The 27,579-nt window shown below is 41.5% G+C and overlaps 1 protein-coding gene across 1 annotated transcript in view; it reads left to right on the top strand.

Annotated features, from left to right (window-relative positions):
• The first annotated feature begins 9,251 nt into the window (after positions 1-9,251).
• Positions 9,252-27,579, top strand: part of LOC111146817 (N-terminal EF-hand calcium binding protein 1) — a 210,446-nt gene continuing 192,118 nt past the window's right edge. The window contains exons 1-2 of the mRNA XM_022502513.1: positions 9,252-9,377; positions 16,745-16,769. Coding sequence (XP_022358221.1) covers positions 9,279-9,377; positions 16,745-16,769 — 124 coding nt within the window. The 5' untranslated portion in view covers positions 9,252-9,278. The remainder of the gene's footprint in view (positions 9,378-16,744; positions 16,770-27,579) is intronic.

Here is a 27,579-nt window from a genome sequence, read left to right as displayed (position 1 = left end):
CTTTGTCTCTGTATGTTTTTATCATCAATTCATATAATTGGATATTATGACAAGGAAGCAGGTAACATCCTTCATTCTTTTACTCTAATTCCTATGTTGAGTATAAGATTTACTTAATCTTTCTTTCTTATTTATTCTTCCACATTTACTGAGTGCCCGCTATGTGTCTAGCAATTTACCAGGTACAAGATACAAATGAAAAATGCAGTTTTTACTTTCTAGCATCTCAGAGTTTATGCAGATAGGCAAGCAAAAAGGATACTAAAGATTTACTTTTTAAAAAATGTGTTAAGGGGGCATGTAGAGAGTGCTATTGAAACAAGGAGGAGGGAAACCCCCAGTTCTGGGGATTGCTGGGGGGAAGAGGGATGAGAGAGGAAAAGATGCCTGAGCTGAATCTTAAAACCCAACTAAATGGTGTACAGGCCAATTAAGGAAGATGTTTATTCTAGGCAGAGAATGCCAAGGGCAAAAGCCCAGGAGTATGGGAGAACTATGCATATCCAAGGATCTGCAAGTAATGATAAATAACCACATATTAGTGCCATTATTTTTGTGCAAGGTACCATGCTAAGGGTTTTACATGCATTATTTAACTGAATCTTCATCTAAACTGTGCTCAGTAGGTAGCATTCTTATTTCTATTTATGAGTTGAGAAAAAGAGAGGCTCGGTCAAGTGCCTTAGTATTATTATCCAATGGTAATAAGAAGGTAGGCTGGGATTTGAGCCCAGGTCTTTTAGATAAGAATGCTCAACATTACTCATCATCAGAGAAATAAAAATAAAAACCACAATGAGACACCACCTTGTAAGTGTTGAATGCTCAACATTACTCATCATCAGGGAAACAAAAATAAAAACCACAATGAGACACCACCTTGTCTGCCTAACCACTCCATTTCACTCCAGTAAATCTGCGGGCTTAGAATGTAGAGGCTGGGAAGGAGGCAGGGGGAGAATGGCAAGAGGTGACTGAGGCAAAAGTGATTTTATCTTGAAGGCTCCAGTGAACTTCTGAAGGATTTTAAGCAGGTGTATGCCATTCTGAGATGTGCATTTTAGATGTCTGGCTCTGTAAAAGGTAGAAAGCATGTAGGACAGGCTGGAGGCAGGGAAACCTGGTGGCTGGGGCACTGCTCCAGGTGAGAGATGACAGTTACCTGGTCTCAGGTGATGGCAGTGAGGATGGAGGGAGAGGATGGATTCCAAGATAATCTTTGCAACTGATTGGATAGGGGTGAGGATAAGATGGAGGCAGTGTTGGAAGGAGTCTGAAGTTACTCCCGGGTTTCTTGTTTGGATAAATTGATGAAGGATGACATTCTTCAACAAGATATGGAAGCTAGGATAATGATGAGAAAATGATGAATTCATTTTTAGACATGTTCAATTCAAAATGCCCAAGAAACATTAATAAGGGAGATATGCATCAGATAGACTGAAATAAGAATCTGCAGGAGGGGACAGCTCTGCTGGTTACAAAGTCATCAGTCTGAAGACCAGTGGAAACAATGGGACTGGGTAATATCAGGGAGTAGAGGAGAGGAGAGTGAGGATGGGAACAAGCAAGAAAGAAAAAGGTGAATCAGGGACACTGTTTAGAAAACGTTAACATTTAGGGCTCCTGGGTGGCTCAGTTGGTTAAGTAACTGTCTTCGTTCAGGTCTTGATCCTGGAGTCCCGGGATTGAGTCCTGCATGGGCCTCCCTGCTCCGTGGGGAGTCTGCTTCTCCCTCTGACCCTCTCCCTTCTCTTGCTCTCTCTCTCTCTCAAATAAATAAATAAAATCTTAAAAAAAAATAGAACTACTTAAAAAAAAAACATTAACATTTGGAAGAATTAAAAGATCCATGAACAGGACTAAGCAGACAAGTTAGAACAGGATCAGAGGGCACCTGGATGGCTCAGTGGGTTAGGCCTCTGCTTTCGGCTCAGGTCATGATCCCAGGGTTCTGGGATCGAGCCCCACACGGGGCTCTCTGCTCAGTGGGGAGCCTGCTTCCCCGCCCCCCCGCCTGCCTCTCTGCCTACTTGTGATCTCTGTCTGTCAAATAAATAAATAAAATCCTTAAAAAAAATTTATAAAAGAACAGGATCAGAAACCCGGATAAGAATTTCAAGGAGGGAGGAGTCAGTGGTGTCCGAGGCTATAGATAACAATTTAATAAATAACAGTGACCATCACTGGTTACCAGAACCCTGTTGAAAAGAAAACCACAGGCCCCAAACGGTGTCAGTAAAGCAAGACTGAAAACCTGACATAACTGCAGGGAACCCCCCAGATAACGTGACCTTTAACAGTCAACATGGAATTTCCTGATCAATAGTAGGAAATTTCTGATAGATGCCTTCTATTCCCCTTAGGACAGCAAACTTGCCTAAACAATTTATTCTTTGCTAATAAATTCCTTTCCTCTTCTTTTTTCAATGCCTTCTCTCTGCCTTTAAAACTCTTTCTCTTGATTAGCTCTGTGGAGCGCCCCTCTATTTGCTAGATGGGATACTGCCCAATTCATGAATTGTTAAATAAAGCCAAACAGATCTTCAGATGTACTCAGTTGAATTTTGTTTTTAAACACCCTTTTGGGATGCCTGGGTGGCTCAGAGGGTTAAGCCTCTGCCTTTGGCTCAGGTCATGATCCCAGGGTCTTGGGATCGAGTCCCGCATCAGTCTCTCTGCTCAATGGAGAGCCCGCTTCCCCCTCTCTCTCTGCCTACCTCTCTACTTGTGATTTCTCTCTCTGTGTGTCAAATAAATAAAATCTTAAAAACAAACAAGAAAACCCCAAAAGACACCCTTTGGGAGTGCCTGTGTGGCTAAGGCAATGGCCTTCGGCTTGGGTCATGGTGTTGGAGTCCTGGGATTGAGCTCTGCATCAGCCTCCCTGCTCAGTGGACAGTCTGTTTCTCCTGCTGACTCTCCCTCCTCTTGTGCTCTCTCTCAAATAAATAGATGAAATCTTAAAACAAACAAACACCCTTATGTGCCAGACACCCCACCATGCATTTTATGTGAAATGTCTCTGGTCCTTCTAGTATGGGTGCAAAGTAATGGTGCTGGTTGGGATAAAAATAATTATCTTTGTTGAACAGTCTCTCTGTGCCTAATGTTTACTAAGCTCTTTGCACACAATAACTCAACCTTGGCTTTTTAAAATTTCTTTTCAGTGTTCCAGAATTCATTGTTTATACACCACACCCAGTGCTCCATGCAATACAGTGCCCTCCATAATACCCACCACCAGGCTCACCAATCCCCCCACCTCCTCAAGGCACGCTGTCTATAGGAATGCGTAGGGGTGGTGAATGATACTGGGTATTTGAGGTTTGTTTGATGTTACAAGATGCTAGAGCTGTTTGTCAAGTAAACTGCCAGACAGCAACTTTATTTTACTCACACAGTGGTATTCCAGAAAAAAAATTATCCCCAGGGTAAAATGGCTCAAAGGAAAATAGCCATTATTTGTTAATCATTTTGGCCCATGGCACTTACTATTTCTGAGCCCTAAGTTGATATACAGTTACGTAAATGGCTATGCAGAATAGATACTAATGGGGAATTGTGCCCTCCTCTGTCCTCTGTCTGCACTCATTGAAAACCTCTGGTGTTAACTCTTGTCTCACTGCATTAAAATTATCTATTAAAATAGTGTCTCTGTAAGTTGCATATGTTTTGCAAGGGCCAGGGCCAGTCTTTCCCAACATTTTCCCAGCTGTGCCTGTCACTTGCTTAGCATGAAGCAGACACTAAGCAAATGTCTGAATAGAACTATTTTTTTCTAACCATTTTTCCCCAAGGACTTAACAAATGGCTCTCTTTAACAGAAGAAATTTAGACTTAGTTTATCAGAGTTCAAGCATCAAAAACTAACTTTTACTAGCTTTTCAGAGTTTTCTGGTAAACTTTTCCATATGGAAAATAGTATGGAGCTTGCTCAAACAATTAAAAATAGAATGATCAAAAGATCCAGTCATCCTACTTCTGGGTATATATCCAAAAGAAATGAAAATAGGATCTTGAAGAGGTATCTGCCCTCCTATGTTCATTGAAGCATTAGTCACAGTAGCCAAGATGTGGAAACCACTGAAAGTATCCACTGATGGATGAACGGATAAAGAAGATGTGATAGAGTCACCATGAGAAAGAAGGAAATCCTGCCATTTGTGACAACATGGCTGGGCCTTGAGGGCATTATGCCAAATGAAATAAACCAGGCAGAGAAAGACAATCCTGCTCAGTATCGCTTATACTGTAGTCTTAGAAAGAAAAATGTTGAACTCAGAAGAACAGTAGAAGAGTGGGCACCAAAGGCTGCATGGGTGTGCAGGCAAACGAGAGGCTGGTGTACAAACTTTCAGCTACAAGATGAATACATGAAGATCTAATGTAAAACAAAGTGACTATAGTTGATAACACTGTATTATATAATTGAAATTTTCTAAAAGGCTAGAACTTAAATGTCCACACATACACACTAACTGACCAATGTAAAACAGAAAAAAAAAAAAAACAAACCAAAACAAACAAACAAACAAAAACTTTGAAGGATGCTTAGTTAATCAGGAAGTGGAGAGGAAAGCTAGAGATCAAGCTTAGAGGACAAGCCTACCAAAACCACAGCCAGAGTTTCCTTATCATACGGTAAAGTTGTCTTCAGGGGCTCAGATGACATTGTGGCCCTTCAACAGTACGTAGCTTTTGTCCACCGCCATTAATAAACTTCCCTTCCTGTCCCAGATTTAAAGTCCCAGGCAAAGCATCCTGTCAACTGAGCCTAGGTCTGTCTCTGCTGTCTTGACAGATCTGTGATCTGTCCCTTTTCCCAGGACCATCTTCCCTCCTTTGAAGAGCAGTCTGCCCCCAATCAGGATCCCCACCATGGGAACATGTCCCTAAATAAGGAAGGTTTGGATCTTAGGCTGCCAAAGCAATGAAAATGTCCACTAAACTGACTGAAAGGGTTCTGAATCATTGCTTCAGAGAATAACCTTCTGTAGAATTTTTAAAATATAACTAAGATCGATTCTTGGCTGTCTGAAGTGGTTTAGATAACAGTTCCTCCGTGAACCAGAGATGGATTGAAATATAATATGTTCCCGCCCAGCTATCATCTCCTGAAATGCTAGAAATACCTTCGTGTCAATGTCTTATCATAAGAAGCCCGAGAGCTGGAATCTAGAATTACAATTCTTTTTTTTTCCCCCCAGGATCTTGCTACAAAGAATTTGGTAAGGAGATGCATTTCCTCCCCCAAGTCGGCTGTCTCTATTTGTAACTGATACTACATACAGCAGGGAAGCATCTGTGTTTCAGAAAAATGATGTGTGAAAACAGTTTTCAAAAATGCACGTTTTCTACATTAAAAAAAAAAACTAAAAATATGTTTGGTTACCACTTTGTAGAGCCTATTGAATTTGGCTGTGAATGGGAATCTAATTGCCATCCGTTTCCATTGGATCCTTCTATGAACATGACATTTCCATTAAAAAGAGAAGTCAGCTATAGCTTTATGGTTTATGCTGAAATCATAAAAAAAAATTAAGGACTAGTTGGTGTTTAATAATTTATATTTCTTCTTTATGGCCCATTAGAGGAAATAAGCAACACCACAGGTACAGAAAATACCATTCGTGTTGGCGAAGGTAGGAGTAACATTCGAACTGAAGTGTTACAAATAGCTTCCTGGGTTTGAATGATGACTACTGATTATTCTCCCATTTTTCATCTATAACCAGAGAAGACCTTCTTTGTCACTTGTTCTTGTTACTGAGGGACAGTCACCACAGCATTACCACTTGCAGGGCTGAATTTAAGGACTGAGGGACCCACAGTCTGGGTTAGAGAGACCAGATTTAAACCTCACTTGAGGGTGCCTGGGTGGCTCAGTGGGTTACAGCCTCCGCCTTCGGCTCAGGTCATGATCTCAGGGTCCTGGGATTGAGCCCCGCCTCGGGCTCTCTGCTCAGCGGGGAGCCTGCTTCCCCCTCTCTCTCTGCCTGCCTCTCTTTCTACTTGTGATCTCTGTCTGTCAAATAAATAAAAATGTTAAAAAAAATAAACCTCACTTGATGCAGAAGTATCTGTTCATTGCTCTATGCACAGCAGGAACAAAGAATATCATATTTTCCTTAACTTGCAAGCTGGATGTCCATGAGTGGCATCCCTTCTCCTTCTCTTTCTAGCTTTCCCTGTTCAGTAATTTGAAGACCAGTACCCATTTGTTGAGTTGGACAGTCTGTTTTTAATGATTTTGTTTTTTCCTTTGACGAGCCCTTGGCCAAGGGAAGGCACTATTCCAGCAATGCACATAATAAGATTTATGGTTAATAAGGTAAAAGCAGACAACGATGCCAGATTACTATTTCTCAAGCACTGCTCCAATTAACATATGCGCTGATGAATTTAATGTTCTAATTAAGTCCAGAGTTCTAACCCCTGGACTTCAAGAGTCTTCACTTAATGGCCTCTGCCGATCTTCTGATGTTTCATTCTACTATTTCCCTAAATGAACAGTATAGACCAGCTCAATGGTTTTCAATCCAGGCTGCACATCAAAATCACATGGGGAGATTTTTTTTAAAATGCTGATGCCCAGGGCTCTACTGCATGCTACTTGAATATGAATCTGGGGTGATGCACAGGCACCAATTTCGTTTTTCTAGGTTTTTGGAGTTTTTAAAAGCTTCTTATTCTGGTCATCTATTGTTGCAAAACAAAGCACTCAAGACTTATTTGTATAAAACAGAGAGCATTTCCGAATGCTCCCAAATTCTGTGGGTCACAAATTCAAAAGGAACACAGCACTGATGGTGTGTTTCTGCTCTATGATGTTGGGGTCTTGGCTCAAAAAACCACAATGGCTAGGCGTGTCTCAAATAGCTAGGTGCTGGAATCATCTAGAGGTTTCTTTATTCACTTTTTCATGGCTTAGACTGGGATGCCTCAAAGGCTAAGCTCAGCTGGTATTGTTACCCAGCCTGTCTACATGTGCTTCCCCATATAGCCTCCTCGAAGCACACGGTGGCTCAATGTAGTCAAATTGCCCCCAGGAAGCCCAGGAACAAATATTCCCCTGAAAAAGGCGGAATTGTGGGGCCTTTTACATACCTAGCCTCAGGTGGCACATAGCATCACTTCTGTTGCATTTTATTCATCAAACAGTCAGGATCCTTCAAGGGAGGGGACCCTCTTCTCTATAGGAAGGAAGAATGTCAATGAATTTGTGGCCACATTTTTTTAAAAGATTTTATTTTTTTATTTGACAGAGAGAGATCACAAGTAGGCAGAAAGGCAGGCAGGGAGAAAGGAAGGAGCAGGCCCCCCCGCTAAGAAGAGAGCCCGATGCAGGGCTCCATCCCAGGACCCTGAGATCAGGACCTGAGCCAAAGGGAGAGGCTTTCACCCACTGAGCCACCCAGGCGCCCCTTGTGGCCACATTTTAAAGTTGCCATACATCCTTGGTAAGTCCATTCAGAGCCAGAGTTGAGAACAACTGGATTGATGTCCTGCAAACACTGACCTGCAGAGAAGGACTGGGATGCACATGAAATGAATGAGGCAGCTAGGGTGCAAAATTGAAGAAGGCAGTCACTCTCAGAATCATGCAAATGCAGGGGAACATCTCATTACATGTGCTGCCCAGGCGCTTTCCTGGCCTCATCCTGGGCATGGTCCTGCTACAGAGCACCTGTATAGGAATTATGAGTGGGAGCAGGATTTAGATTCCTGAGTCTCCTACTTTCATATTCTGATTCAATAAGCCTGGAGTAGAGACTGGGATTCTGTATCTTTTAAAAGAATCCCAGTGGACTGATTACAGATTCCATGTGTTTTCCTGGTACCATGCCTTTGTTCAGGCTGTTCCCTCTACCTTGAATGTCTTCTTCTATTTCTGTAACCTATGGAGTATCTACCAATGTTTAAGATCCATTTCAAATACTACCCCTTTTATCAAGCAAAGGAACCAACAGTTAAAGTATAAAACCATACCTCCTAAGAAACCCATAGTCCTTTATATATGACTTAAGACACATTTTGTCCTATATTGTTTGTGGACGTATCTTCTAGAAAGAACATATTCCGTTTCTTAGGAGGCCACAAAATGGAGATCTGGATCCACCCCATCAATTCTCATAGGTAGGGTCCTGTTAAGACAAGATGCGATTGTCTTTGACTCATCTTGCTCCCAGATTGTTCAACTTCGTAACCCACACAGCAACTGGCCTACGCCTTGCCCATTTTAGATGTCCAATAAAGAGTGGATATTATCCTCTTCTGATGAAAGGAGAGATTCCCATTTTTGCAGGGTTTATAGAAGCCTCCAAATATTGAATAATTATCCTAGTTTAAATGCTTAAGCATAGATAGGGATTGCATTCTTTACTGTGACTTCTATTTTGCAAAATTTCTGCTTGAACTTTACCTGATAATCATTTCCATATACTAAAGGTTTGTTTGTTTCTTTTCCTCACTCTGTGCAGAGTCCATAGCACTCACTACCTTTGTAGGTGGTTAGTCCACATTTAAGCCTCGAAGACTTTTAGGTAAGCACCATCTTTGTGACCATTATACTGACGAAGAAAACTGGGGCTTAAAGATTTAACAACCTCCTAGATCAGAAGATAAAAGAGGAACTGAGGCAGGTTTGAAACCCAGGGCTCCAAGATTCCAAAACTTAATGATTTAATGCCTACGCCAATCCAGACCCCTACTAATTGTGGTGGCTATTAGACCCACCCACTTTGTGGAGGGTGGGGCAGACAGGTCCGCTTGGACGAAAAGCAAAGTTGGCAAAATCAGTTCGAATCTCTCTTAACTCGAATGGTTTCCCCCGTGAGGGTAGGCTCGGGGGCGCCTTGACTTCGCGCTTTGGCTCTCAGGACACACGCCCTCGCGTGGGTACGGGTCTGGGTCTGCCACCTCTCGGCTGGGGGCGTGAGGGTTGGGCGGGGTCTCCGGGGTCGTCTCCGGCGGCGGCCAATGGCAGTGCGGGGGTCAGACTCCGCTCCCCGCGAGGGGCGCAGCGGTTGCTAAGTGCTGGGAGGAGACGGATCCCGCGCCAGCAGCCGGGGGAAGGGGGAGGCGCGAGCGAGAGCGCGTGGGAGCGCGGAGGCCCGAGCCGGGAGGGGGAGCGAGCGGAGAGAGACGCCGGGGAGGCGCGCGGGAGCGAACGCCCGCCTGAGAGCCGGAGCCCCGCAGCACTGCGGCCGCGCCCTTGCCCGAGACTGTGCGGCCGCCCAGTCCCGCTCCGGCCGCCGCCGCCAGGACTCCGAAGGATGGAGGACTCCCGGGAGACGTCGCCGTCCTCCAACAACTCCTCGGAAGAGCTCAGCTCTGCCCTGCAGCTGTCCAAGGGCATGTCGATCTTCCTCGACGTAAGTCCAGGGCGCAGGAGTTGGGTCGTTGGTCCCCCTGCATCTTTCCTCTTCCCCGGGAGGAGGGCGGTGGGTCCAGGCGCTGCTCAGCAGCTGATCAGCTGTTTTGTCCCCAGAACGCCAGCGAGAACTACCACCTACCTTGCTCCCCCAACCCCCTGTAAACGCATCGAGCAAATGCGGGAGAAATGACTCTCATTCAACTTGTAGAAAGGGTTGCACCGCACCTGCAGCTCGGGGCTTAACAACCCTGAATGAACGGCAAAAGTTAAATTTTCCAACGACGTGAGTTTCATTGGGGACTCGATGTGTAACTACAACAGTCTCCATTCAGCTGAAGAGAGCATTTTAAAGGGGACTAATGGCAGGAGGGAACATTAACTCAACTCCTTTCTGATGTGCCTTGTTTGCAGCCCCTGTCTCCCTGAAGCTCAAAGGCGATGGGGGGAACAGAGATTGTGATGCCACGCCACCCTCCCCAACCCCCACAGAGAACAATTACTTTGCAAACACACTTGTTTTCCTGTTTTACACCTCCTTCATGATGATACTTTTTTCATTGCCACCTCCTGTTTCCCCCCTTTTTCTCTCCTGTTACTCTCCTTCCCTATACCTCTCCAAGTTTCAATTACCATTCATCAATTCTGCCTTTTGACTGTTCTTCCTTTGGGCCTCTCCCCCACCCCTCCTTTCGGGATTGAGTCCCTTCCTTATTTTCTGAGATGGTGATGGTTCCTTCTCATTCTTGGTTTTCTTTTTTCCATTTTTCTGCCCTCACGCTGCGGTTTTTACTTTTACAGCAGTTTTGTTTCTTATTTATTTCTCAATTTTTGCTTTACTGTCCCTTTCTGCATTTTCTGGTCATTTATTTATTTATTTCACCTTGTTGCCCAGCTCTTTTCTCTGCTGTTAGGATTCACTGTTTTCCTGTCCCTCAGCTCCTGCTCCCTCTGCCCCTCAATTGTCACATTTATGCTGTCCCCTGGAGGTAGTTGCTGGCTCAGTGGGGACAATTCTGGCCCCTTCTCATTTAAGCGCGAGAGAAAATTGGCAAAAGGTATTGAGGAGTGCTTGTGTGTTCTTTCCTCTACCCTTCCCTGGGATCATTTCTTATGAAAATCCAGCTATATATAAAATTAAAGTACATTTATTTGTGGAGAGATGAAAATGTGAGGGAATCAGTTTAGCAGCATCATAATGGTGAAGCAGATGTCATGAAGATAAGGGGGATGGGGTGAGGAGCCCTCCCAAGTTTATTTTGAATGGATTAGCTAGGATTTTTTAATTGGGAGAGAAAACCGTATTAATAGTTATATCTGGTCTAAGGCAAATGTTGTAGGTAAGGCTCAGCTGTGTCTTCTGGCAGCTTCCTCCCCTCATTACCATGCAGTTCTAGTTGGAGATCCAGGCTTTCCTGGCAGGCCATCTTCCCACTGAAACAATCTGATTCCCATTCCGGGCCAAAAAGCCCTTGAGGAAACCTTGCTGGGAGAAGGGGGCACACAGCACCCCTGAGAAAGGACTCTTCAGGGTCCCAGAAACTCATGTCTGTTATGAGGTCAATGGCTAAGCTCCCGGAAAGTTGATTCAGAGAAGGCAAGAGAGCCCTCCATTCATTCTGGCCTGATCTTCACTCGTCCCCCAAGGATATCAAGTGCTCCTCTGTGACTTTCTTAAAGCAGTGAACAAATCCTGGTGATACTGTAGAGATGGAAGGATTGAACTGTATAAATGAAGGTCATCCTCTTTGACATACACACTAATCTTGGCCCAACTGTTCAAGCTGCTATTCAAAAAGAAAAAAAAGAAAAACGAGGAAATTAAAATCTTATTTATTATTGTATTTACATGATTGATCTCAAGCTCTGTAAATAAATAGCATCAGGTCCCCGTCCTGAAGGAACACGTACTCTATGAATAGGATACCCTTACCCTCTTCTATTTCTAGATTTTAAAAATAAAAATATAAAACTGATTTCACATGAGAGGTGTTGACATGCTTGTTTGCCAGTAAAATGTTAGTGTCTATAAAAGAAAAAAACCTGCCACTGGATTTTATGTCGAATAGGAAAGATTTTGTTTACACTTTTCTTTGAGATATTTTGTGAAAAATCTACCACTCTGGTGAAATATATGACATGAAAAAGGATTTACTTGGGGATTTTTGAATTATTCATTTCTGGATCATATTGCTTTTAGCAAAAATAAAATGTGAACTATAAATACATAATTTATTTGATTTGTTTTAATATATTCTAGTAGCAGTGCTAAAAAAGATTGCTTTGTGAATTCCATTCAGATTATAATAAGAAAATAGATATCCCCTATTCCAAAAAGGAAAAGGAATGAAACCCATTAGGGCTTTCTGCATCACACAGACTAATTTCCAAATTTGAGGAAAACTTTGATTTCCAGTGCTTGTATTCCAATGCTGCTGTAATAATCAGTCCTCTGAGAAATGATCTGAACTGCTTTTGAGGATACTGTTGATGACATGACTAGGCATGTCCAGCTGGTAAGAAAGAAACCATAGATAAGAAATCAGGGAGAGACTTACCATAACTATTGGCTTTTGCTTCATTTTCCTTATGTCCAAATGAGCAACAGTGATGACTATGGTACTTAATTCTAGAGGTTGTTGTATTAAGTGAGAGTTCATAGGATAAGAAAACTGAGAAGAAAAGGGAAATGTGCTATATAAATTGGAACTATTATTGCTACATCAGTGTTCCCTTTTGAATGCCTAAGTAGCAGTAGCCAAATCCACAAATTAATACAGACACTGTTCCATTATGAATCTGGTGTATATTATTTTCTGTCTTAAAAAATGACAGAATGATATCTCCGTTCATCATCAATACTCTTGAATGCCTCCTGGGGGGCTTAGAACACTCAGTGTCAGTAGCAAAGCGAGGGCATGCACTCCAGCCCACTTGCCGCCGGCAGGAGAGGGACTGCACTGGGTTTCCTTTGCAGCAACGTGGAAAGTCCAGGACCAAGACGGTTTTTTTCCGTCTTAATACCTGCACCTTCTCCTTTCCCAGGTTAGTTCATCTCAGATAACAAAGAATAAACTTTAGAATCCTAGTCTGTATAGCATGTGGCCCCTCTCCTGAATCTTTACATTCATCAGCTCTGCTCCTGTGCAACGGGAGAAAAACCAAGCACAAAAAATGAGAAGTTGGTTACAACGTCACCACTTGATGCCACTGTCTTCTCTCGAACAGTTTTGGTTTTTAGCTGGAAGGGCAGTGGCCCTTCCTCATTTGACTAGAGGCAGAAGTGGCGCCTGGGAGGTTCTGAAGGCAAGAGATGATTTTACTGTTTGTCTTCTCTTCCTTCCCCCAACCAAGTATGCACGCCCATGAACCCTGAACAAAAGGCACAGTGCCCGGATGGTCAGGGACTTGGTGAAAACAAGAGACAACTTTGCTTGGCAAAGATAGTGAATTCTGAAGGTCTGTACATATGCATGTATACTCATCTGTAGAAGATATGAGATGGACGGGCACTGTCAGGGCAGAAACCGTTTTCCAGGGGTGCCTGGGTGGCTCAGTTGGTTCAGCAATTACCTTTAGCTCAGGTCATGATCCTGGAGTCCTGGGATCGAGTCCTGCGTTGGGTCCCTGCTCAGTGGGGAGTCTGTATCTCCCTCTGACCCTACGCCTTCTCATGCTCTCTCTCTCTCTCTCTCAAATAAATAAATAAAATCTTAAAAAAGAAAAAAAAGGAACAAAAGAAACCATTTTCCAGGTATAATGGTTCTGTGACCGAAGTCTGTTAGAGCCGCATACCTCCTATCTTGCCTAGCATGCACTAGATAATTTGAGTGAGATTGTTCCGTTGGGAGAATGGCAGGTAACCCTCTCATCGTCTACCCTAATTGGCCAGGCAGATACCACTCCTAATTTTAAGAATCTGCAGAAATAAGAGAAACTTGTTTTTAATGTTATAATACATGTAGAACTGCTCACGCAAGGCCTATTCTAGGCAAGATTAAGAAGATAAAAATGTATGCGCATACCTTTTCTCCATTCCTCATTTAGTGCCCACTCCCCTGCATCCTTTTCATGGCAACTAGCAGAGTGGTAGCAAAACTGCTTCCTGGAGGTCAAGGTCTGCTCTCTATGGTTTACCTAGCAGGTCTTCCCTTCTGGAAGCCACTCCGCGTTCTGGATGAGTGCCAACTACCCTGCCCTCTATCCCCATTTCTCAGGAGGCTGACTGGCACATCTCATTACTTAATTTTAACCTGGTACAGAGTAGGGAGCACTTAGCAAATATTAGTTCAGTAAATAGTGACTGTCAGTTTTTTAGGCCTCCGAGATAACATTTGCCTTTTAACACCTGCCTTCAATAACTTCAGATGAGAAATGAGGAATTTCAATGAAGGCCATCAAAGAATAGCTTTTGGGGTAAAGGATGCTATTTGATAAATCTTAAATTGTTGCAAAAACACAGCAAAACCTGTGCATTTGAGTTTTAATGGTGACCATAATATTTATATCTATTTACGATCTATCCTGTGGTGCTAATTGGTAAGATGACTATGAAGGCGTAATGTGATGAGCTCAGTTTTCATCTGCAGTACATTTTTTATTAGTCTGTGGGCTCAGAGGCAAAGTTTGCAGCAGGGACAGTCCTGTTCATATTTAACTACAAAGAACTGTCTTAATAAAGAAAGCTACTGTCTTAATTTCATTGCTAGGAGGCTGAATACTATTTAAGGCAGTTGGAAGTCAGGGGTCCGAGTCTCTGGTGTATGGTTATTCCTCTTCTTGTTACTCATAAGGACCCAAAAGACCTTGAAATAGAATCTTAGGGCATATTAAAGGTAAGAATTAGGCTGTGTTTTATGTCTCCCTCTCAGCTGGGGCTTCATAGTTTCAAAGGAGAGGGGGAAGCTGGGAATGGTAGATGAATTCCCAAAACCCCCACTGGAAATTACCTCTGTGGACTAAAAAGAATTTGTGTCTCATTCTGCTCTAAGCATAGAAGCTCTTATGACTGAAAGTTTTCTTACAATAACTAAATAAATTTAAGTTGATAAAGGGGCACCAACTTATGCACACAAGTCAGGATGATACATATCTTTTGTTGGAAATTTCTCATTGGTGAGATTTTTATTAATCATATTCATATCTTATAATAAACACATTATAATAATGATTAGATTTAAGCATACTTCATCTTTGTAAAGTCAACAGAAGGAAAAAGAATAATGTTTGTATAGTAGAAAGCCATAAAACTTTGGGAGTAAAAACTATTGCTCATGTTTCAAGCTGCCCACCAAGAAGTGATGACCTAAATTTAAGAGTAGCTCTGGTTACTTAACATAACCGTACATTGCTCAGAAAAATGATCCTCAAATATCCCTTTCATGTGATTCAAGGTTATCTTTCCAATATGATAAAGGGACATTTTCTTTGGTACTATATATAACATAGCTGTGTGTTGTATTTTCCAGATTTTTTTTTCCTGTCCATCTATACTGTCAGCTAGGGCTAATTTGATTGTTGTTAACAGAAAGAAAAATAACCCAAACTATCTTGAGATTTAAAACAATAATTTATTGACTCCTGCAATAAAAAGTGGAGATCATCTTGTCAGGATGGCTTGATCAGAAGCTCAGAGAGTGTCACTGGGATCCACTTCCTTCAGTCTCCTGATGGACACTGGTTTCTTGATGGCTGGTTCCATTCAGGTTATATGTTGTATTGGTTTCCTATGGCTGCCGTAAGTGTCCTGCGCAGGGGGTGCCTTCCATAACCAGATGTGTTCTGTCAGTTCTGGGGGCTACATGGGTGCCATCAAGGTGTAGGTAGGGCTTCACTCCCTTGAAAGGCTGCTGGGGAGAATCTGCTTGATGCCTATCTCCTAGCTTCTCACAGTGGCCAGTCCTTCACGTTCCTTGGCTTGTAGCAGCATCACACTGATATCTGCCTCCATTATCATATGGTCTCCTCTGTCTTTTCTTCTCTGAATCTCACTTCCTTATAAAGTCACCAGTCTTTGGATGTAGGGCCCACCCCAATCTGGTAAGATCATATCTTAATTTAATTACATCAGCAAAGACTATTTTTCAACAAGGTCACCTTCACGGTTACTAGGGGTTAGGACTTCCACGTTTGTTTTGAGGCAACGCGGTTCAACCCATAATGGATATAATAATAGAAGGGAGGACAGCAGCTTCTTACCTGTATCTTCTCGGGTGCAGAGTCAGCCCCAAGAAAATGTGTCTGTCTTGATAATTAAAGGAAAGCCATGACCTTCCTGTGCTTCTGCCTGAGGAGTCACTGTGGCCAGAGCGATATGACACCTTGTTTGCCAGGTCCGAGTGCTCTGTCCAGTCCTTGAGCTCGTGGGCCAAGAGGAGAGAAAAGACTCGTTGCCCAGAAAAACATTTTGAACTCATTATCCAAGATAGCTGATGGCCAAGTAGGTCTTAGCCACCAAAGATATTACAATTAATGCAGAGAAGTAAAGTAAGATTTAATGTAGGTGCATTAGCTCTATCCATAATTTCTTATTTTTTGTTCCTATTTATTCCCAGTTTATTGAGCTATGACTGACTTACATTAAATTGCACATATTTAAAGTGAAAATTTGATGAGTTTTTACATATGTATATGCCTATGAGACCATTACCATAATCGAGATAATAAATATATTTACCACTCCAAAAAGTTTTCTTGTGTCTTTTTATAATGCCCTCCCTGCTCATTTGTATGCAACCCTTTAATCTTTCTGTCACTGTAGATTTGTTTGCATTTTCTAGAATTTCATATAAATGGAATCTATAGCAGGTACTTTTTTTGTATCTAGATTTTTACTTAACATCATTACTTAGCAGTCTATCCAAGTTATTGTGTGTATCAAGAGCCCATTCCTCTTTATTGCTCAGTAGTATTCACTGTATGGATGTGCCACAGGTTTTTTGTCCATTCACTTGTTCAAAGACATTTAGGTTGTTTTCAGTTTCTCACTATTATAAAGAAACATCTCAATTTGGAAACCTTTATTTAAAATTGGAATTTCCATGGGACGCCTGGGTGGTTCAGTCTTTTGAGCATTTTCCTTTGGCTCAGGTCATGACCCCAGGGTCCTGGGATCGAGTCCCACAGAGGCTTTGCTCAGGGGAGAGCCTACTTCTCCCTGTGCCTGCTGCTTCCTCAGCCTGTGTATACTCTGTCTCTCTGTCTCTAGCTCTCCCTCTCTCTCCCTCTGACAAATAAATAAATAAATAAATAAATAAATAAATAAATATTGGAATTTCTTTTATTTACTTATGGGCAAATTATGTGTGAGTATAATGTTCACTGCAAATGCAAAAAGTGGTAATAAAAGTTTTCTCTTTTCTCTTTCAGATACTGAGGAGAGCAGATAAAAATGGTAAGACCAAAAATCTGCAGTTTCTACTTATTGATCTCTTACCTTTTACATCACCTTCTAAAGAATACTGTGGAAGAGAGAGGACAGCCCAAGAAATTGATACATAAAATGTCAGCCTGTGGTACTAATAAGGGTTTTAGGCATGTTTATGGCTCCAGATATTCATGAGAAGTTGAAAGAGGTACTTAGGTTTGACAGGAAGATAGAATTTATGCCTTTGAAGTGAGCAGCTGTCATAGCTCCAGCTTTTCCTTTTTATGCTTTAATATTAAAGTAATAACAGCTTCTATTCATTGAGTGTCTACTGCGTGCCAGGCACTGGGCCAAGTGCTTTGGGTTATTTCTTAGGGTTAATAAGATAGAGATCTGAGGCTGTGTGGCACCAAAGTCTAGGCTGTCCACGCTGAACTTCACGGTGGCCTTGGGGGCTGCTGTTGCACTTGAAGGTGGCTACCTGGAAGCCTGTGTTGCCATACTTACCTTCACTTCATGGTTCTCAGCCATTGCTCTCGCATTTGAAGTGTATGTCGCAGGACCGATAATCTATAGAGACAGAGAAGTAAGAGAAACTAGAAGAAAAAAATTATTCTGTCAGAGGCATTACAATTTCAATGATGCCTGCACAAAGTCCAATTATAAGCTGTCATAAGCAATATCTTTTGACTCTTACCCAGTACAAATTGTGTTCCATAGATATTGAATCAGAGAGTATATTTTGCTGCTATAGTACAAGTACATCATAGAGCTATAGTCTTGACAGGACTTTCTTGACAAATTTAGGAGACAAAGAGTTCTTTCCTTTTCTTGAAATCAGATTGCTTATCTGTGGGGAAGGATTACAGGCAGAGTCCAGATCTGACACTTTTAAAAACATTTTTTGTGGTCTAGTGAGCCCTTAAGCAGCCAGATCAAGAAAATCTTGATTGCCACTATATAGCTTTTCCCACAACAGAAAATATATTACTCCAAGGAGCAAAAAACACTGGCCCAAATGCTGGTAATATTTAACTGTGCCTGTCTTTCAGAATGTTTTCTCAAACCGTGTTACAGGGGTTAATATATTATCAATTCAAGAGATTTTTCTTTTTTTTCACCAAAATCACTTGACCAATTTTTAAGACAGATGTAATAATGCTATCATTTTTTCTCCTTGTCCTACTTGTTGACCTTGTGCCTGACATCCAAACCCAGTGATGCCCAAAACATGACTGAATAGTCCATTTGGCTCCATGCTACCTGCCTCGGATTTCAGCAGCCATTTCTAGTTCAGGGATGCCTTTTCTCTCTCTCTACCGAAGCTCCTAGTTTTCTCAGGCTATGCCTTCCTTTCCTGGAACCCCAAAGTGTGATTGAGGGTCATTATTACCTTTGTATATTATCTTACTCTTCTCTCCATCAAAACTTGCTTATTTTGGTGACCTACTATCATAATCCATAGTCCTAATAAAAAGCACCTGAAAAACCAAATTCATGATTTACTGCAGTTTATGATAACCTCATATGTTAAAAAGAATGGTCCCTTGGACTAGGAGCCCTGTGTGGGCCTATTCCATCCCAAGTTTTTTTTAACCTGCCTCCTTCCTGCATATGATACCTCTTGTCTCCTCATTCTGTGTCCTAATGCCTGTTCTTAATGTGCCGTCAAAGCCATCTGCCTTTCTGCCCTTATCTTCACGGTGCATCCTCTTCTGCATCTCTCTGGAGCACTAGGGATTCTCAGAGCGTCACTCCATCTGTCACAGCTCTGTGGTGTCCTTGCTTGGACTGCCACCTGCTCTACCTTCCCACTGTTAGCCAGCTTGAGAACTCCTGTGTACTGCTTGTGTCCCGCTCAAAATGTACCATGTCTGAATAGCCTTCCCCAGCTCCCCTTATAGGGCCCCGCCCTCTGTCTGGGCTCTCTGCACTGTGGCTGGTACTGATTATTTCCTTTTGTGAGGACCACAGTTGTTTACTGGCGATTCTACTTCCTGAAGCCAAGGGCAAGGAACTTGTCGTACTTGGCAAGGAACTTGTTGCAGGGATGGATACTATGTCCAGTCAGTATAGGGCTCAATGGATGTTCCCTTAATGAATTAACAATGGTTAGTGACATTTTCCTCCATGACCCCTCCATGACCCATCTCCTTTCCATCTATCTAGTCTTTCCCCTGCCTTTCATGCTGCTTTACTCTTCTCCTTCATTCTCAGTGTAAAGTGAGGGGAGGGTAGAGAAAGGCATGTCTGGGTTTAAATTCCAGCTATGCACCTAGTAGCTCTGTGACTTTGGATAAATAACAAACTCTTCTCCCTCAGCTCTCTCATCTACAGAATAGAAATCATAGCATCTATGTATGTCATGGGGTTATTATGAATAATCAATGACATAACAGATGTAAAGTCCCCAGGGAAGTGCATGGTACCCAGTAGCAACTTACACCTGCTTGTTGTGGGGTTGTGATGCCTTGGCTATTGGAAACACTTGGTGACATTCCAGTCATTTCTGTTTCAGTGTTTAGTGGGAAAAAGACTATTTACCATACATGCAGAATTGAAAAAAGGAAAAAGTATAGTGGATAATCTAATGTAAATGAGAAGATACTAGCATAAAAAAAAAAAAAATCTTTCTGAACCATGTGTTCATTCCATTCTGTATTTGCAAATAAACAGCTGTTAAATTTACGTGTCTCTGGATAACAGACCCTCGCGTGACAGAATCCCTTATGGACGGCATAATTGGTGATGGAGTAACAGCGGGAATAAGGGGTCATAAGCAGTATGATACTTAGCTTACCAGAGTGTAGATTTAGCTTCTGGGATCTATCTGACATGAGAGGAGCGGCGGGAGACGTGGGTGGGGAAAAAAAATACATGATAGCAATCAGCTACAATAATGGGTCTTAGATTCATTTGGTTTTGGTTGTTTTTCTAAAATCATAGGCTAGGATCCTAGACATAAAGACAGACCTCAGGGGCGCCTGGGTAGCTCAGTGGGTTAAAGCCGCTGCCTTCGGCTCAGGTCATGATCCCAGGGTCCTGGGATCGAGTCCCGCATCGGGCTCTCTGCTCTGCAGGGAGCCTGCTTCCCTTCCTCTCTCTCTGCCTGCCTCTCTGCCTACTTGTGATCTCTGTCTGTCAAATAAATAAATAAAATTAAAAAAAAAAAAAAAGACAGACCTCAGAACAGGATAGATTAGAAGAGTGCTTTGATCTAAAGAACCCAGAAGTAAGCCTAAAAATGCAAAACTCCTGAGAAAGCTTATATACATGCAGGTAGAATGAAAATGGAAATGATACATGGGTATTTGTAAAATTTGCAAAAAAAAAATTAATTTTACAAAAAGGCAAAATGAAAAGGCTCATAGTAATTAATAACACCATTGACTGTTTTTGCCAATGTGGCCTTGCTAAGATCTGCTGTCATTCTTTTTTTTTTTTTTTCTTAAGATTTTATTTATTTATTAGAGAGAGAGAAGGCATGAGAGAGAGCAGAGGCAGAAGGAGAGGGAGAAGCAGACTCCTCGCTGAGCGGGATCCTGATGAAATGAGGGGCTGGATCCCAGGATCCTGAGATCATGACCTGAGCTGAAGGCAGTCTCTTAACCAACTAAGCCACTCAGGCGCCCCACTCTGCTGTCATTCTTGACCAGCAAATAGGTAGGCTGTATGGGTGGCTCTTTTAATCCCAATCAATGACTGATCTCTGTAAGAACTGATCCTAGTTCTTCTCAGTGGCTTTTTAATCTATTCCAGCAGCCTGTACATTATAAATCTATGAGGACAGAGAATGTGCTTATTTCACACAACACCAGGCTCACCATGGTGATCAACATGCCTGTCAGGAAAGACAATTATCATGTTTTTACTCATATGAGGAATATAAGAAACAGGGCAGGGACCTTAGGGGAAGGGAGGGAAAACTGAATGGGAAGTCATCAGAGAGGGAGAAAAACTATGAGAGACTCAACTTTAGAAAACAAACTAAGGGTTGCTGGAGGGGTGATGGGTGGGGGATAGGGTAACAGGCTGATGGATGTTAGGGAGGGCACGTGATGTGATGAGCCCTGAGTGTTATAGGTAACTGATGAATTATTGGACACTACATCTGAAACTAATGATATACTATAAATTGGCTAATGGAATTTAAATTTAAAAAATGCCTGTCACAACATTGGTGTTCAATAAATACTTGGAAATCCACTTGTATGAGGTGCATGACCAACAGTCTGATACTGAGAACTGAAGAAGAAACACAGTATAACAGGTCAGTTAATCAAACTAAGCCTTGTTGTAATTTATTTGTTGTTTATTAATTAATAGTATTAGCTAAAAACCTAAAGTTTCAATTGAAAACAGTGTTTGAACTAATGAATAAATTCAGTAAAGTTTCAGTGTACAAAAGCAATATACAAAAATCTGCTGCATTTTTATATACTGACAATGAGCTATCAGAAAAAGAAATTGGGAAAACAATCTTATTTACAGTTGCATCAAAAAAGAATGAAATACTAGAAATAAATTTCACCAACATGATGAAAAACTTGTACAGACATTAATGAAAGACATTAATGAGAGATATTGAAAAAGATACAAATGGAAAGAGAGTCTGTTGCTAGTGGATTAGAAGACTTAATACTGTTAAAATGTTTATATTACCCCAAGCAATCTAGAGATTCAATGTATTCCCTTTCAGCAGAATTTTGGTGGCATTTTTCAGAAATAGAAAAAATAATCTTAAAATTGGAACAAACTACATCTGGCATTAAAATACTAATACAGGGGCTCCTGGGTGGCTCAGTTGGTTAAACGTCTGACTCTTGATGTGGGCTCAGATCATGACTTCAGGGATGTGAGATTGAGCCCTGTGTTGGGCTCTGCACTCAGCACAGAGTCCTCTTGGGTTTTTCTCTTTCCTCTCCCTCTGCCTCTCCCCCAACTCTCTCTCTCTCTCAAATAAATATATAAAATCTTTAAAAAATAAAGTAAAACTAAAAACACGAATGTAAGAACGGTTGATGTTGGATCTGTGTTTGGGAATATTTTGAAGACTTCATTGGATCATTATATAACCTGTGCTAGTAGATGAAGTGAGAATTGGTCAGAGCCAATTCTGACTCTGTGGTTGCCCAAGGTTTGGTTTATTCGATTAACATGTATAAATATGACCTCAGGTAGAGGCATGAAACACAGGTTTGGTAGTTGGGAGTATTTTCCCTGAAGACAGGAAAACTTTCAGAGTACCTCCCAGAGGTCTGTATTTCCTTCATCTTGGTCACAAGGGCGTCCTTTGACGTGAGCTACTTGGCCCAACATCACCAGCCCCACACAGGATGCCATAGCCTCGTTGGTCTTTTTATTGAGGGATCCTAGCCCAAGATGAGGATTAAAAGATTAAAAACTGGGCTCTGAAAATCAGGATTATTGGTATAAGGCTGATTTTTATTTCATAATTCCTCACTATTTTCTCAAAATGTTTTGGGAACATTTGTGTAACTGAGCATCAAGTAACTGGTTTCCGAGCGGTAGGGGTCCGATGCAGCACTGTACTCGTGTTTATTCTCGGGCGTATGCAAGCGTGCACACACTTCAGCTACACACCTACTGGCTTGTCAATGCGAAGTCTAGTAAGAGCTATTTGTTGAAAAAAAATCTCGTGCCCTAACAATGACCCTGGAAGAAGTGGCTCATCAAGCATTAGGGTGCGTGGGAGCCCGTGAGTGCAAGTTCTGACTGGAATAATTTTTTTTCTTAACAAAATAAGGACAAACAAATTTTCTATTTCCACAGAATGTTTTTTTTTTTCTAAAATATAAAGCAGTTTCACTCTCATAAATGTGTTGCTTTTCTGCCAAAAGCAGAAAACTGTGAAAATTCTTATCTTTATATAACTGGGCTAATCAACTGTCCTAGAAACAAACAGAGAATTTCTGTTCGAGTTACTGAGCCAGTGATACGAATGCCATGGGCAGCAGCCCAAGGCTCAGAAGTCCAAGCCCGCTCTGATAGCAGATCCTGCTGTTTATAGAGCAAACTGTCTACCTGAAACGGGACCTCTACTGTAAGTGCCGTCTGTGATCTGGATTTATAGGTTAGCAGCCCAGCATTCTTTCCCTTTCTGTTCTACAGTGAGTCATCTCCTCTTCTCCATCTAGATGTGGGAAGCATATGGCACTGTGGTTAAGCTAGGCTTTGCAGTCAGATGTCCTGAGTTCAGATCCCAGTTCCTCTCTTTCTCCATGATCTGAGCAAGTGACTTGACTTCCTCATCTGTGAAATGGGAATAAAAACAATGCCTCTCAAAAACAAAACAAAGCAAAATGAAAGCAATGCCTCTCTCCCAGGCTTGTTGAATGATTAAAAGATATAACACAGATTTTCTTGGAAAGGTGTCTGGTCCTTAAGAAGCTACATCAACTTTACCTATTTTCTTTCTTTTTTTTTTTTTTAAGATTTTATTTATTTATTTGACAGAGAAAGACAAAGCAAGAGAGGGAACACCAGCAGGGGCGTGGGAGAGGGAGAAGCAGGCCTCCCACTAAGCAGGGGAGCCCCATGCGGGTCCTGGGATCATGACCTGAGCTGAAGGCAGACACTTAATGACTGGGCCACCCAGGCACCCCCAGCATTACCTGTTTTCATTTTTTAAAAAGATTTATTTATTTATTTGAGATAGATAAAGTGAGAGAGTGTGTGTGTGCGGGAGAGGCAGAGAGAGGGGGAGAGAATCTCAAGCTGAGCCTCCTCCCAACATGGAGCTTGATCTCAGAAACCTAAGATCACGCCCCACGCCAAAACCAAGAGTCAGACACTTAACTGACTACACCACCCAGGTGCCCCGCCTTTCTCATTTTTTATCCTGATGCTTATTCTTATTTGGTGGGACCATTGATCACATCGTCACACCCACTCTCCCACTGAATGGTAATGGGATAATACTATTATCCCAATTTTATCAATAAGTAACCTGAGACATAGATAACTTGTTTAAGGTCATGGAACAAGTAAATACAATTTATATCCAGCTTCCCTTCTAACATAAAAGTCCTAGTATTTAGCTCAGGATGCTTTGAGTATTGTGGCTCACTTCTGTAGTGGGGTTACGCTGTGGAAGTGTAGAAATATCAGTCTTTCCACAGGCTGAGCTGTTCCCCTGGCAGTGCCCAGATGTTCTGCCCATGAGGACCTTGCTGAACCCTCAGAGCTGCCCTAGTGCTTGCCCGATCTTTGCTGTGGTCATTCAGCTTTTCCTATTGTTTGCAAACCAATAACCCTAATATAATTTCTCTGATGTGCTTGGACTTGGCCCTATATGCCTAAGTCACCCTTTGGGTTTTTTACTCCAACCCTGAAACTAAGGAAATTGAATTCATTTTTATTCATGGTTTTTAAATAAAATAATTAGAGAAATGGGAAAAACTGAAATGTATGTCATACCTTCAGTATCTAAGGTTCTCCTTAATATCAAACCTGTTGCAATGCTGGATTTTGTTGGCTGTGTCTTCATGATGTCAAAATGACCAGTGGGTCAGTATATTCCTTTAAAAGTAGAAATATTTGGGGGCGCCTGGGTGGCTCAGTGGGTTGGGCCGCTGCGTTCAGTTCGGGTCATGGTCTCAGGGTCCTGGGATCGAGTCCCGCATAGGGCTCTCTGCTCAGCAGGGAGCCTGCTTCCCTCTCTCTCTCTGCCTGCTTCTCTGTCTACTTGTGATCTCTCTCTGTCAAAAAAAAAAAAAGTAGAAATATTTTGACTTTTTTTCCCAACTGGTCATTATTTGTACTGTTTTTTAAATGTTTTATTAGGGCTAATGAGAACTATGCACAGAAATGATAGTATAAGGTTTGGAATTAGAAATCTTAAATTCTAGTCTCCGCTCTCCTACTCTTCTTCCATCTCTCTCTCTTCCATTCATTCATTTATGACCAGGCAATGTGCCTATTTGCCAGACACTTTGTTAGGCACTGAAGATACTAAATAAATAAGGCTAAATTAAAGTCAGCACAGCATGCGCGCACGCACACACACACACACACACAAACACACACTACAAGGAATGGAATGAACTTCAGTTAAATTTATGTTCAAATTCTAGAGGGGAGATTAACATGAATTACATAATAATTATACCTTAATAAATGCTGTGATATAAATCAATACTAGATTCTATATTGGAATAATCTTTCTGTAGTGTCAATCTGATACTGTCCCTTCTCTGTTCAAAATTCTTTGTTACCTGTTTGTTGTAGGATAAAATCCAGAAACTACTGAGTGTGGTGTCCCCTGCCCAGCCTCCCCCCCTCCATTATCTCTAAAGCCTCTGACTCCCCCAGCCCTCAGAAAGCCCCAGCTTTCTCTGCTGGGAATGACCTTCATCCTTCTGCTTTCAGCCCAAGTGTATCTCTCCCGGGAAGCCCCCTCTGAGTTTGGTTTGGCCAAGAATGGCTTAAGAGTCAGGGGTTGATAATGCAAACTAGTTCTGCCATGTGCAAACTGTTTAACTTTGGGTAGGTTCTTAAAGATCCATGTTTGGCTTAAAGGGCTGTTGTGATGATTCAATGAAATAACACAGAGTAACATACATATGACAAATACACACTCAGTAAACATTAATGTCTATTTTTTACTCAGTAAAAATTAATGCCTGACTACCCACCTATAGTTTCTATAGTTTCATTGCATTTTGTATATAATACCATTTATCAGATTGTACTGAATAGTTTGTGGGTATGTTTCCCTACCCCCTATTAGACTGTAAGCCTTTTGAAGGCCAGGAACTATATACCTTTGTATACCTAGTGTTCAGTATGATCCTTGATTTATTGTTAGTATTTCGTAAACGTTACTGAATTGCTATGGGACCATAAAGGAAGGGAGTCTAACTCTGCCCCGGGGTGCTAAGTAAGCCTCTCTTGAGCTCTAATTCATCTGAGTAGGTATAGGTTAGATGGGGGACAGGTAATTGCAGGTAAAAGAAAAGGCAAGAACAAAGCCACACAACTTGAACAATTACATAGGAGTTAGTTTCTGAACACAATTTCTTGATTTATAAAAATGTATACTGAATACCTACCATGCTCATATCTGAAGCCACATTCTTAACCCAGCTGCCTGCTTGTTCAGTGTTTCCCAAGTCAGGAAATGGTAGCACTATTCAGCAGGGGTTCCGACCAAAAGCTTCAGAGGCATCCATGATTCTGCTCCTTCTAGAATAACTCCGTGTCTACTCCATTAGTAGCCCCTGTTGGCTCCTTTGTTAAAATGTCTTCAAAATCAAATCACTTCTCACTACTTCCGAATCTCTACCTGAGTTAAAGCCTCCATACTCTGGTACCTGGACAGCAAAACCCTCCAGATTAGAGCTATGGACAGCTTCAGTAAACCCATGGCAAAGGTAATAGAGATAAGAAACTGACTTTTATATTTTTGAATGTATTATCAGCAAAGACTTGGTAATTAATTGAAAATGTTTAAGAGAAAGAAAGGTATTTAATGGTATCCTGTACTTACAGGTTGGGGCAGGAGGGTCAGATTCCTAGTTTTTGGCTTGGGTAAACTGGGTGGGTAATGAGATTATTACTTATGATGAGAATATCTTACATATTAAAGGTTATTTTTTATAACATTGGGGTCACTTTTTGTTAGGAGAGCTTACTTACAAATATCTGTTACTGTTAACAAGAAGCATTGTCTTTTTCCTTAGTACATCACTGAGGCTTCTATGACCGTGAGAAAATAGGTCCAGTCTCAAAAGAAAATATTACAGTAATTACTGTAAATCACCTGACCCAAGGATTACTCTATGACAGATGCTCTGCTGGGCCTAATTTTATTTAATCCCTGTAACAATCTTATGAAGAAGATAATACCATTATCCCAATTTTATCAATAAGTAACCTGAGACATAGATAACTTGTTTAAGGTCATGGAACAAGTAAATACAATTTATATCCAGCTTCCCTTCTAACATAAAAGCCCTAGTATTTACCTCAGGACGCTTCGAGTATTGTGGCTCACCTCTGTAGTGGGGTTACGCTGTGGAAGTGTAGAAATATCAGTCTTTCCACATGCATAATGCTAAGTGATTCAATGTTCTTTAAATATAAAAGACAAAAAAAAAATAGATGGAATTACTATGGTGACGATCCTGTTTGTAGGTGACTGAGTTTAACAGAGATTTGGAACCAAAAAGGACGACCTTTCATCTTCGCTCTACCCTGTGTTGTTTCATCCACTCATTCATTCATTTGCCTAATATTTTACGAGTGCTCTTTACATGCTGGACACTGCTAGGTGGTGGAAATACAGAGATTAAAAAAACATAAACTTTAGTATGCGTTCACCAGGGTGTGCACTTGGACAAATTAATGAGCCTCTCTCAACCTGTTTCCTCATTTTTTTTTAAAGATTTTATTTATTTGAGAGAGAGAGAGAGAATGAGAGAGAGAGAGAGAGAGAGAGGTCAGCGGGAGAAACAGACTCCCCAGCGAGCAGAAAGCCCGATGTGGGACTCCATCCCGGGACTCCAGGATCATGACCTGGGGCGAAGGCAGTCGCTTAACCAACTGAGCCACCCAGGCGCCGTTTCTTCATTTTTAAAGTAAATAATAATAATAATAGTAATAATAATAAAATTTAATGAGCAGCATTATTATGAATGTACAAGGTAAATATATGTGAAGTCCCAAGGATTTTGTTTAGTATGTCGTAAGTATTCAAAACCCATCAGTTCCCTTCTACCTTCACTAATTTCATATAGGTCCTAAAGATATGATTTCTTTACTTGTGAATTAATTATGAAAGCAGATCAAAAGCTGTGAACTTTTATAAGGACAA

This window comes from Enhydra lutris, unplaced genomic scaffold, assembly GCF_002288905.1.
Source record: "Enhydra lutris kenyoni isolate GAN:26980312 unplaced genomic scaffold, ASM228890v2 scaffoldscaffold14, whole genome shotgun sequence".
NCBI lineage: Eukaryota > Metazoa > Chordata > Mammalia > Carnivora > Mustelidae > Enhydra > Enhydra lutris.
Note: the sequence above shows the minus strand (reverse complement) of the source record. Positions and strands in the feature narration are given on the sequence as shown.